The sequence below is a fragment of the Gorilla gorilla genome, chromosome 7 (assembly GCF_029281585.2).
Source record: "Gorilla gorilla gorilla isolate KB3781 chromosome 7, NHGRI_mGorGor1-v2.1_pri, whole genome shotgun sequence".
Taxonomy (NCBI): Eukaryota; Metazoa; Chordata; class Mammalia; order Primates; family Hominidae; genus Gorilla; species Gorilla gorilla.
Window position 1 is genome coordinate 82,208,234 of NC_073231.2, and position 13,644 is coordinate 82,221,877.

At 37.1% G+C, this 13,644-nt stretch overlaps 1 protein-coding gene across 16 annotated transcripts in view; it reads right to left on the minus strand.

The window, feature by feature from the left end:
- Nucleotides 1-13,644, minus strand: part of LOC101126317 (disintegrin and metalloproteinase domain-containing protein 32) — a 179,630-nt gene that overhangs the window by 70,208 nt on the left and 95,778 nt on the right. For 13 of the 16 annotated variants that reach the window (XR_008667910.2, XR_008667909.2, XR_008667911.2 and 10 more), the window contains one exon: nucleotides 5,808-5,988. The exons of the other annotated variants lie outside the window; for them this stretch is intronic. Coding sequence is in view for 8 of the 13 variants with exons in the window: in XM_063709331.1 (XP_063565401.1) it covers nucleotides 5,808-5,988 (181 nt within the window). In the remaining 5 variants the exon portion in view is untranslated. The remainder of the gene's footprint in view (nucleotides 1-5,807; nucleotides 5,989-13,644) is intronic. 16 annotated transcript variants of the gene reach the window in all.

Below are 13,644 nucleotides of genomic sequence, written 5' to 3' on the forward strand. Positions count from 1 at the left end.
TAAAAAAATATACATATATATTCTTTAAACATAATGGAGAAATAAAGACTTTCCCAGAGAAACAAAATCTGAGGGATTTCATCAACACCAGACCTGTCCTGCAAGAAATGTACAAGGGAATTATTTAATCAGAAAGAAAAAGGACATTAACGAGTGATAATAAATCATCTGAAGGTAAAAAACTCACTGGTAAGAGTACCTACAAAGAAAAACACTTTATTATTATAACACTTTAACTGGGGTGCATAAAACTACTCTTATTCTAAGCAGAAAGACTAGATGATGAACCAATCAAATAATAACTACAACTTTTCAAGACATAGTCAGTATGATATATATAAATAGAAAAAACAAAAAGTTGAAAAGCAGGGGGAGGAAGTAAAATCAGAGTTTTTATTAGCCTTCTTTTTGCTTGTTTGTTTGTGCACAGTGTTAAATTGCTATCAGCTTAAAATAATGGACTATAAGATAGTATTTGCTAGTCTCATGCTAACCTCAAATCTAAAAACATATAACAGATACACAGAAAATAAAAAGCAAGAAATTAAATCATATCACCAGAGGAAAATCACCTTTACTAAAATGAAGATGAAGGAAAGAGGAAGATGAAGGAAACAGAAAGGGAAGGGAAGGAAAGGAAAGAGGAGAAAAGGGAAAGGAAAGGAAGAAGAAAGACAAATAACAAAAGGGCAGGAGAAAGTTCTAATTTATCAATAATAACATGGAATGTAAATCAACTAAATGCTCCAATCAAAAATCAAAGAGTGGCTGAATGAATTTTAAAAACAAAAGAAATTAATGACTTGTTGCTTACAATAAATACACTTCACCTATAAAGGCATACACAGACTGAAAATAAATGGATGGAAAGGGATCCTTTGCCAATGGAAACTAAACAAAGAGCAGGAGTAGCTAGACTCATATCGGACAAAACACATTTCAAGACAAAAACTATAAGAGACAAAGAAGGTCATTATATAATGACAAAGGGGTCATTTCAGCAAGAGTATATAACAATTGTAAATACATATGCACCCAACACTGGAGCACCCAGATATATAAAGCAAATATTATTAGAGCTAAAGAGAGAGCTAGACCCCAATACAATAACAGCTGGAGACTTTGACACCCCACTTTTAGCACTCAGCAGACCTTCCAGACAGAAAATCAATAAAATCAATAAAGAAACATCAAACTTAATCTGCACTATAGATAAAATGAATCTAATAGATATTTGCAGAATATTTCATCCAACAGCTGAAAAATACACTTCCTTTTCTTCAGAACATGAATCATACTCAAGTATAGATAGACCATATGTTAGGTCACAAAAGAAATCTTCAAGCATTCAAAAAAATTAAATAATATCAAGCATCTTCTCTGACCACAATGGAATAAAACAAGAAACCAATAACAAGAGGAATTTTGAAAACTATTACAAATACATGGAAATTAAACAATATGCTCCTGAATTCACAGTGGGTCAATGAGGAGATTAACAAGGAAATTTAAAAATTTCTTGAAACAAATGATAATGGAAATGCAACATACCAAAACCTATGGGATAGAGCAAAACAGTACTAAAAGATATATTTGTAGCTCTACGCACTTATATCAAAAAAGAAGAAAAACATTTCTATATGGTAACAGTGAACAATCTGAAAATCAAGAAAGTAATCCCATTTACAATAACTATAAATGAAATAAAATGTCTAGGAATTAGTTTAATCAAATAAGTGAAAGATCTCTACAATGAAAACTATAAAACATTGATGCAAGAAATTGAGAACACCAAAAATGAAAAAATATTCCATGTTCATGGATTAGAATAACCAGTATTGTTGAAATAGCCACACTACACAAAGAAATCTACAAATTCAATGCAATCTCTATCAAAATACCAGTGACATTCCTCACAGAAATAGAAAAAAAAATCCTAAAATTTACATGGAATCACAAAAGACCCAGAATAGCTAAAGCTATCCTGAGCAAAAAGAACAAAACTGGAGGAATCACATTACCTGATATCAAATTATACTACAGAGGTATACTAATCAAAATGATATGGTACAGAAACATAGACCAGTGGAACAGAATAGAGAACCCAGAAACAAATCCATTAATCTACAGTGAACTCATTTTTGACAAAGGTGCCCAGAGCATACACTTGGGAAAGAACAGTCCTTCAATAAATGATGCTGAGAAAACTGGATATCCACATGCATGACAATGAAACTAGACCCCTCTCTCTCACCATATACAAAAATCAAATGAAAATGTAGTAAAGACTTAAATCTAACACCTCAAACTATGAAACTACTACAAGAAAACATTAGAGAAAGTCTCCAGGACATTGGACTGGACAAAGATTTCTTGAGTAATACCCCACAAGCACACAAAACCAAACGAAACATGAATAAATGGGATCACATCAAGTTAAAAGCCTTCTGCATAGCAAAGAAAGCAATCAACAAAGTGAAGACACAACCCACAGAATGGGAGGAAATATCTGCAAACTACCCATCCAACAAGAGATTAATATCCAGAACATAAAAGGAGCTCATACAACTCTATAGGAAAAAATCTAATAATCTGATTTAAAGGTGGGCAAAATATCTGAATAGACATTTCTCAAAAGAAGACATACAAATGGCAAACAGGTATATGAAAAGGGGTTCAACATCAATGAGTATCAGAGAATTGCAAATCAAAACTACAATGAGATATCATCTCATCTCATTTAAAATGGCTTTTATTCAAAAGGCAGGCAATAACAAATGCTAGTGAAGATGTGGAGAAAAGGGAATACTTGTACACTGTTGGTGGGAGTATAAATTAGTACAATCACTATGTAGAACAGTTTGGAGGTTCCTCAGAAAACTAAAAATAGAGCTACCATATGATCTAGCAATCCCACTCCTAGGTATATACCCAAAAGAAAGGAAATCATTACGTCGAAGAGATATCTGCATGCCCATGTTTACTGCAGCACTATTCTCAATAGCCAGGATTTGGAAGCAGTCTAACTGTCCATCAACAGATGAATGGATAAAGGAAATGTGGTACATATACACAATGGAGTACTATTCACCCATAAAAAAGAACGAGATTCAGTCATTTGCAACGTGGATGGAACTAGAGGTCATTATATTAAGTGAAATAAGCCAGGCAGAGAAAGACAAACACTGCATGTTCCCACTTATTTGTGGGAGCTAAAAATTAAAACAATTGAACTCATGGAGATAGACAGTAAAAGGATGGTTACCAGAGGCTGGGAAGGGTAGTTGGGCAGGTGGGGAGGGGACAAGGGAGTAAGGACTGTTAATGGGTATGAAAAATTAGTTTGAAAGAATGAATAAGAGCTAGCATTTCATAGCACAACAAAGTGTCTGCAGTCAAAAATAATCTAGTTGTACATTTTTAAATGAGTAAAAGAGTATAATTGGATTGTTTGTAACACAAAAAAATAAAGTTTGAGGGAATGAATACCTCATTTACCTTCATGTGATTATTATGCATAGCATGCCTGTATCAAAATATCTCATGTAACGCATAAATATATGGTAGATGTATGTGCAATAGACGTATGTATAAATATACACATCTACTACCCACAAAAATTAGAAATTTTTTAAAAAGATATAATATAGACAAAAGAAAAGAAAAGTTGGTTAAGGGATCTAAAATACAGGTAAATGGAAGGGATTAGTGCTAGCACTCAATAGTACAGTAGGGAAATTATAGTTAATAATTTATTGTATACTTCAAAATAGCTAGAAGGGAAGAATTATAATATTCCCTGCACAAAGAAAATATAAATATATGAGGTGGTACATATTCAAATTACCCTGATTTGATCATTACGCATTCTATACAGGTATCAAAATATAACATGTACCCTCAAAATATATACAACTATTATATATCAAAAAATTGCTTAAAAAGTAAATTTTAAATGTTTTCTCCACAAAAAAATAATAAGTATGTGAGGTGATGGATTTGTTAATAACCTTGACTTAATCATTACAGAAAGTAAATGTATATCCAAACTGCACTGTATCCCAGAAATATATACAATTATTATTTGTCCATTGAAAATAATTGTTTTTAAAAAATCGCCAGTAAGAGCATGCTCAACATCATTAAAGTAATCAAGAAAACGCAAATTTAAACCACTACAAAACCACTGGAATAGCTAAAATTTAAGAAGTGGATAATAACAAATTCTAGCGCAGATATGAAGGAACTCAAAGTTTCATATGCTGCTGACAGGAGTGTAAAAAGATACAACCATTTTGGAAAATATTTTGGCAATTTCTTATAAACATACACATATCATATGACCTAGAAGTTGTACTTCTACAAATTAAGAATAATGGACCAATAGTTTAACAACTTAAATGTCCATTAGCAGGTGAATGGTTAAAACAGATTGTGGTATATCCACACAATTAAATACTACTCAAAATTAAAAGGGAGAAACTATTGTGATATGAAATAAATGGATGAATCTCAAAAACACTATATTGAAAGGAAAAAGCCAGACATAAAAAAATATGTGCTGTCTCATTTCATTTATATGACTTTCTAGACCAGGCAAAGGTAACAGAATCAGAAATTATCTGGAGACAGGTGGAGGTAGAAATGACTGCAAATATGAATAAGCTTTTGGGGATGATGAAAATATATATCTTAATTATACCAATAGTTATCTACATTTGTTGAAAGTCATCAACCCGTACACTTAAAATGGGTGCATTTTATTGTATGTGGATTATACCCCAATAAGATTGATTTTTTTAAAAAAATCAAGAACCAGGTGTGGTAGCTCATGCCTGCAATCCCAGCACTTTGGGAGGCCAAGGCAGGTGGATTACTTGAGGTCAGGAGTTTGAGACCAGCCTGACCAACGTGATGAAACCCTGTCTCTACTAAAAATACAAACTTAGCCAGGCATGATGGCAGGCACCTGTAATGTAATCCCAGCTACTTGGGAGGCTGAGGCAGGAGAACCGCTTGAACCCAGGAGGCGGAGGTTGAAGTGAGCCGAGATTGCTCCATTGCACTCCAGCCCGGGCAACAAGAGCAAAACTCCATCTCAAAAAATAAATTAATTAAAATAAAATAAAAAATAAAGAAAGATGACTTGTTCTACCAAATAGTTAAACATAATACAAAAACACAGTAATTAAAATAATGTGATATGGTTCAAGTAATTCAGACCTATGGATGTAACAAACCCTAATAAATTTCTGTCTACCTTGTAACCAAGGAAATTTATAACATTTGCAGTACTGCTACAAATACTGAATTATATAAAAGCATTAAACCCTAGGCCTTTTGAATTCATTATATTTTCAGCGTTTCCCTATCAAGTGAATAATCAAAATATCTAGTGTTCATATTGATATTGATAGATTCCTGTACTACTGATTCCATTGTGAAGTAATAACCTAAAGGACACATTGGGCTGCTTAATCAATCTTCATTAAGACATCTGTAAAATGTCCAAAGATTAAGCAGAGATTTGTAAAGAACCCTATATATTTAGTCTGAAACTCAAAAGCTTATTCTAGACTCTCCTGTTTCCCATTACCAATAATTTTTTGCAGTACATTATAAACTTGTTCAAAATTCTTCAACCTACAAAATCTAGACAGTATTTTCTTGTATGTATTTCGACCCAACTTCACTTACTGTCAACATTCTGCATGGTACTCATTCACATTTGAGATATATGACATTTACGAAAAAGATAAACTAAAACAATAAATTTATTAATCAATTTTCCTAGTTATCATACTTACAGCCTCAGTACCACAATCACAGATTTCGTTTCCCTCCAATCTGCCATTGCCACAGACTGGTTTCGGAGATTTTTTTTGCATTTGTGGCTTATTCTGAAGACATTTGACACCCACATTTGAAATGAAATTTTGAAAGCTCCTCAAACTGCAACTGCTAAAAGTCTTCACACCATTGGATTGCCTAAAGATGAATCCATATAATGTCATTGGCAGTATACTTCTGGAAACACATTTCTATATGATATAAATTAATTTCAAAATGTTAAATTCAATTGGCTATTACAAATGTTTATAATAAGTGCTTAGAGGCCAAAATCATACTTGAGGATGTCATGTGATTTTATTCACTGGAACACATGTTCTTAATAAAACAAAATTAAGTACAATTCAATAGCAACACACACACACAGTAATCCAATTTTAAAATAGGCAAAGGATTTGAGCAGATATTATTCCAAATAAAAATCAGCACCCAGATTTGGACAGACATCACTTCAAATAAAAATTAGCACCCAATTAACCACAAAATTTTATTAAACAAATGATAATGTGCTTAGTCCTGAAGATCTCAGAAAAAAAGTGTATATTTATCAAAATTATATATTATCATGTCCATATACCAATAATAAAGAGAATTCATTGACTAGTTCCATAGGAAGTCCATTTTTACTATATTTGTATGTAGTAAACATCTGTAAGGCAAGGAAGAAACTGAGATTTATTGAGTACCTATTATGTGCCAGATTTCATTACTGATTTGTCTGTGCACATTGTCTTGAAAGTGACAATTTAAGATATCAGATGTGGAAGAGGAGGCAGAGTAAGATCACGGGATAGAACCCTCCAGTGATCATCCCTCTGTAGGGACACTGAAGTGAACAATTATCCATGCAAGAAAACACCTTCACAAGAGCTAAAAGAATGAGGTAAAAGATCACAGTAACTGGTTTTGGCATAATAACAAGAAAAGACACATTGAAGAGCATAGGAATGACAGTTTTGCATTGCCTACACCATCCCTTCCCCAATCTGAAGCAATGCACATAGAGAGTGAATTTGTCTTTTTAGGAGAGGGAGAAGGAAGTGTGCATGGGACTTTGCCTGAGAAGCCTGTACCAGCCCCGCTACCGTAAAACACAGCACCAGGCTGAACCCCATGGTCCCTGATTCCAGGCTGGTGCCCACAGATTTCTAGACCTGCCCCAGCTAAGAAGAAAATTCATCACCCCAGCAGGATAGAGCCAAGCCTTGGCCAGCTTCACCACTGGCTGATGAAAGAAGCTTTAGGCCATGAATAAATATGAGCAGCAGTCAGGTAATAGTGACTGTAGGTGTTAGGTGAGCAAACCCTAACCATTACTGTGCTGGTCTATGAGGCCATGGGCTTCAGGTGTAAGCCAGTATGCTGCCAGTTGCAGTGGCCATGAAAGTACATGTATCACCTCTCCTGCAACTCCAGACAGTGCAGTATAGAGAGTGACTCCTTCTGCTAGGGGAAGAAAAAGGAAGTGAGCAAGAGACTTTGGGCTTGGAAACCCACAGAACTGTCTCTGATATTCCCCAAGTCCATCAGGGTTGGATGCATAGGAATCTTCAAGAGAGCCACAGCATAATTGAGCTTAAGGTGCTATCTAGTGCTGAAATGGCAGCAGTGACCATGGTCTTAACTCATCAGTCAGTACTCTTGGAATTTCTGTAAGGTCCTCTGAAGAAGGACCAATACAAACAAGGCCAGACTGTAAAGATGAGAAGAAATACTTAATTCTTTAATGCCCAGATACATCCACAAGCATTAATAACATTCAGGCAAATATGATCCCATCAAGTATAATAAATAAGGCACCAGTAACCAAACCTGGAGAAATATGTGTAAACTCTTACACAGAGAATGCAAAATAGATGTTTTGAGGAAGCTCAAATAACATCAAGAAGACACAGAGAAACAATTCAGAAAATTAATTGTCAGAGATACTTAACAAAGAGATTGAAATAAGTTTAAAAATCAAGCAGAATTCCTGGAGCAATAATAGATAAACTGAAAAATGTATTAGAGGGTCTCGAAAGCAGAAGTGATCAAACAAAAGGAAGAATTCATGAGCACAAACACAGGCTATTTGAAAATATGTCAAGAAGAAAAAAGAAAAAGTGAATTTAAAAGAACAAATAACACTTATTGGATCAGTGAGATACCAAATGTAAAAGTCATTGACCTTCAAAGGGAGTAGAGGAAGAGAAAGGGGGTAGAAAGGTTATTTAAAAGAACAAAGAACAGTTACTGGATCAGTGAGATAGCAAATGTAAGAGTCATTGACCTTCTAACGGAGTAGAGGAAGAGAAAGGGGGTAGAAAGGTTATTCAAATAAATAATAATGGAAAATTGTCCAAACCTCAATATAAATATCCAGTTACAAGAAGGTCAAAGATCACCAAGAAGAGTCAACCGAAATAAAACTACCTCAACGCATATAATAATCAAACTCTCATAGGTCAAAGACAATAGAGACTCCTAAAAGCAGTAAGAGAAAAGAAGCAAATAACATATGAAGGAGGGCCAGTACATCTGGCAGCAGAATTCTCTATGGAAACCTTAAAGACCAGGAAGGACTGGAATGACATATTCCAAGTCCTGAAGGAAAAAACTTTCAACCAAGAATATTGTACCCAGGAAAACTATCCTTAAAAATGAAGGAGTGATTCAAAACTCTTAGACCAATGAAAGTGGAGGGAATTCATCACCACCAAACCATAAGAAATGCTAAAAGAAGTTTTTCAGTCTGACAGAAAAGAATGCTAATGTGCAACAAGAAAACATGTGAAGATATAAAAGTAAACAAACAAATTTAGAACACTCTAACACTGTAACTATGGTGTGTAAACCATTCATATCTTTGGTATAAAGATTAAAAGCCAAAGATATTGAAAACAATAACTACAACAATTTTTAAGAGATAGGTAATATAAAAATATGTGAATTTAGAGATCAAAAAGTCAAAATTGGGGAGAAGGGAGTTAAAGTGTAGAGTTTTTTAGGTTGTGTTTGTTTCATTCTTTGTGATCAAAAAGTGGGTATTATCAAAAAGACAAAAAATTACACACTATAAAAGATGAGGATAAAGGCAATATCTTGAACATTCTTAGTGAAAATGTAAATTACACAACCATTATGAAAAACAATATGAATCTTCCTCAAAAAACTAAAAATAGGACTACTATATGATCTAGCAATCCACAACTGGGTATATATCTGTAAAAAAAAATCAGAATGTCACAGAGATATTTGCACTCCCATGTTTACTGCAGCACTATTCACAATAGCCAAGACATGAAATTAATCTAAATGCCCATCTACAGATAAACTGATTTTTAAAATGTGGTATATATATATAAATGGAATATTATTCCACCATAAAAAGGAATGGAATCTTATGATTTCTGAAAATATAAATGGAGCAGGAGGACATTATGTTAAGTGAAATAAGCCAGACACAGAGACAAACACCACATGATCACACTCACGTGTGAAATTTTCAAAAAGTTGATTTCATAAAAATAGAGAGTAGAATAGTGATTACCAGAGGCTGGTGAGGGAAAGAGAGAGAGGAAGACTGGGAGAGGTTGGTTAATGTGTAAAAGTTAGTTAAACAGGAAGAATAAGTTCTGGTATTTTATTACACAGTAGGGTGACTATACCAAATGACAATGTAGTGCATATTCCAAGATAGCTAGAAGAGCAGATTTTGAATGTTATTGTCATGCTGAAATGATAAATGTTTATAGTGATGGATCTGGGAATTACCCTAATTTCATCATTATACAATATATGCATATGTTGAAACATTACACTATACCCCCATATACATGTAAAAATTTTGGTCCATTATAAATTTTTTAAATGTATGAATAAAAAAAGACATGAGTTGTCACTTTTAAGAAGTATATATAAATCAAATTATCAAAATGATATATCAGGAATAGGAGGGGGCTTCAAAATGGCTGACTAGGGGAGCCTGGCACTTTTCTCATGCACAAAAAAGACCAAAAGAGCAAGTAAATAACCAGACATTAAATAGAGCTTCTAAGAGAAAGCACTGGAATTCACTGGAGAAGTGACAAAAAAAACTTCAGAGATGTAGAAAGACAGAGGAGCAGAGAAGCCAGCCTGGCCATAATAAGCTCAAATCCAGAAGCAACTCCTCACTGCAAGAAAAGGTAAACAAGATCCCCAGCCATCCACATTCCTATTGTGGACAGCTACAGTCCTAGCGGTGGGACAGTGCCTCAGTCCACACAGGCTCTGAGATTAGTATAGGCAGGTGCTTCGAGTCCACAAGTTGGTATTGTTCCACAGACGGTGTTTGTGCTGGATCCCAAACACCCCCATCCCCCACCCACCAAGACCCAAGCTGACACAGCACTATACCATTCTGAGAGCCCAGCCCCACCAAACCACCAGATTCAGGTTCAGATCCTGAACTGAATCCCAACAGTTCCAGCATCTCCACATCCCTATCATCCCATTGACATACCCCCACATCCACCCAGAGGGCTGCAGTGTCACAAAACAGGATTGACCCAGGAATGTAGTTGTGTCTCCAGCACTCTAGCTGATTCAGTGTCTATAGCCCAGGAAATGAGTGGTGCAGTGCACCAAGAAGGTGACCTCAAGGATGAAGGGAACCAAACAAATGCTCCCCAGAGCTTGAAAGCTTCCTACCCAGGTCTGCTGCAACTGACAGCAACCCAGAACCCTCCAATGTCAAGGTCACTGTGTATCTGCATCTACCTTCAGAGGGACTTAGGACTGGCCTGATAACATGCTGTCCTGGGGCCTGAGGACAAGCTTGCCCCACCTGCTGACTTCAGTGCCCATGCAGACCATCTGGAAACCTGAGAACAGGCTCAGTCTACCAACTGCCACCACTGCTGGCACCTGAGCATGTCACTTGGATGCCAGAAGAACAATCCACTCAAAACCACCATCACTGGTGCCTTTCTATGCCACCTGAAGGCTCCAGCAAGCCCTGCCTACTACCACCACCACGGGTGCTGAAGGACCAATAAACCTGGCAACCTTGTCCTTAGTAGAACCTTACCACAGCCTCCACTAACAAACACAGACCAAGCTACTGGGGAACTCATAAACACCACTGATGCTGCTAACAGACAAAGAAATCCTATGGAGACTACAATTCTGTGCTCACCAATAAATAAGGCCTAAATATCCTATCCAAATAATACTATAAATACATCTATAGGGAAAAGTATTTCCCCATGAAAGTCAACTCATTAAATTGTAAGAAGCAACTGATACACCAGATGTGCCAATATTAATATAAAGACACAAAAATATGCATGAAACAAGAAAGAAAAAATATACCTCTAAAGGAATACAAAAATTATGCAGTAACAGAGCCAAAACAAAAAGAAATCTATGAAATGTCTGAAAAAGAATTCAAAATAATGATAGTAAAGAAACTTAGTGAGACAAAACAGAGCACAGATAAATAATACAAAGAAATCAGGAAATATAATTTTAAAGTGGTTCCAAGATGGCCGCATAGGAACAGCTCCAGTCTACAGCTCACAGCCTGAGCAACGCAGAAGATGGGTGATTTCTGCATTTCCAACTGAGGTTCCAGGTTCATCTCACTGGGGCTTGTCGGACAGTTGGTGCAGGACAGTGGGTGCAGCGCACCAAGTGTGAGGCGAAGCAGGGCAAGGTACCACCTCACCCAGGAAGTGCAAGGGGTCAGGGAATTCCCTTTCCTAACCAAGCGAAGCTGTGACAGATGGCACCTGGAAAATCAGGTCACTCCCACCCTAATACTGTGCTTTTCCAATGGTCTTAGCAAACGGCAGGAGATTATATCCCACGCCTGGCTCAGAGGGTCCCACGCCCACGGAACCTCACTCATTGCTAGCACAGCAGTCTGAGATGGAACTGCAAGGTGGCAGCGAGGCTGGGGGAGGGGTGCCTGCCATTGCTGAGGCTTGAGCAGGTAAACAAAGCTGCCTGGAAGCTCAAACTGGGTGGAGCCCACCACAGCTCAAGGAGGCCTGCCTGCCTCTGTAGACTCCACCTCTGGGAGCAGCACGTGGTCAAACAAAAGGCAGCAAAAACCTCTGCAGACTTAAATGTCCCTGTCTGACAGCTTTGGAGAGAGTAGTGGTTCTCCCAGCACGGAGTTTGAGATCAGAGAACAGACAGACTGCCTCCTCAAGTGGGTCCCTGACCCCCGAGTAGCCTAACTGGGAGGCACCCCTGAGTAGGGGCAGACTGACACCTCACAGGGCCAAGTACCCCTCTGAGACAAAACTTCCAGAGGAATGATCAGGCAGCAACATTTGCTGTTCAGCAATATTCGCTGTTCTACAGCGTCCGCTGCTGATACCCAGGCAAACAGGGTCTGGAGTGGACCTCCAGCAAACTCCGACAGACCTGCAGTGAGGGTCCTGACTGCTAGAAGGAAAACTAACATACAGAAAGGACATTCACACCAAAACCCCATCTGTACGTCACCATTATCAAAGACCAAAGGTAGACAAAACCACAAAGATGGGCATAAAACAGAGCAGAAAAGCTGAAAATTCTAAAAATCAGAGTGCCTCTACCCCTCCAAAGGAACACAGCTCCTCGCCAGCAACAGAACAAAGCTGTATGGAGAATGACTTTGATGAGTTGAGAGAAGGCTTCAGATGATCAAACTTCCCCAAGCTAAAGGAGGAAGTTTGAACCCATCACAAAGAAGCTAAAAAGCTTGAAAAAATATTAGACGAATGGCTAACTAGAATAACCAGTGTAGAGAAGTCCTTAAATGACCTGATGGAGCTGAAAACCATGGCACGAGAACTACGTGACAAATGCACAAGCTTCAGTAGCTGATTCGATCAACTGGAAGAAACAGTATCAGTGATTGAAGATCAAATGAATGAAATGAAGCGAGAGAGAAGTTTAGAGAAAAAACAGTGAAAAGAAATGAACAAAGTCTCCAAGAAATATGGGACTATGTGAAAAGACCAAATCTACGTCTGATTGGTGTACCTGAAAGTGATGGGGAGAATGGAACCAAGTTGGAAAACACTCTGCAGGATATTATCCAGGAGAACTTCCCCAATCTAGCAAGGCAGGCCAACATTCAAATTCAGGAAATACAGAGAATGCCACACAGATACTCCTTGAGAACAGCAACTCCAAGACACATAATTGTCAGATTCACTAAAGTTGAAATGAAGGAAAAAATGTTAAGGGCAGCCAGAGAGACAGGTCGGGTTACCCACAAAGGGAAGCCCATCAGACTAACAGCGGATCTCTCGGCAGAAACTTTACAAGCCAGAAGAGAGTGGGGGCCAATATTCAACATTCTTAAAGAAAAGAATTTTCAACACAGAATTTCATATCCAGCCAAACTAAGCTTCATAAGTGAAGGAGAAATAAAATCCTCTACAGACAAGCAAATGCTGAGAGATTTTGTCACCACCAGGCCTTCCCTACAAGAGCTCCTAAAGGAAGCACTAAACATGGAAAGGAACAATCAGTACCAGCCACTGCAAAAACATGCCAAATTGTAAAGATCATCAATGCTAGGAAGAAACTGCATCAACTAATGAGCAAAATAACCAGCTAACATCATAATGACAGGATCAAATCATATAACAATATTAACCTTAATTGTAAATGGGCCAAATGCTCCAATTAAAAGACACAGACTGGCAAATTGGATAAAGAGCCAAGACCCATCAGTGTGCTGTATTCAGGAGACCCATCTCCCATGCAGAGACACACATAGGCTCAAAATAAAGGGATGGAGGACGATCTACCAAGCAAATGGAAAACAAA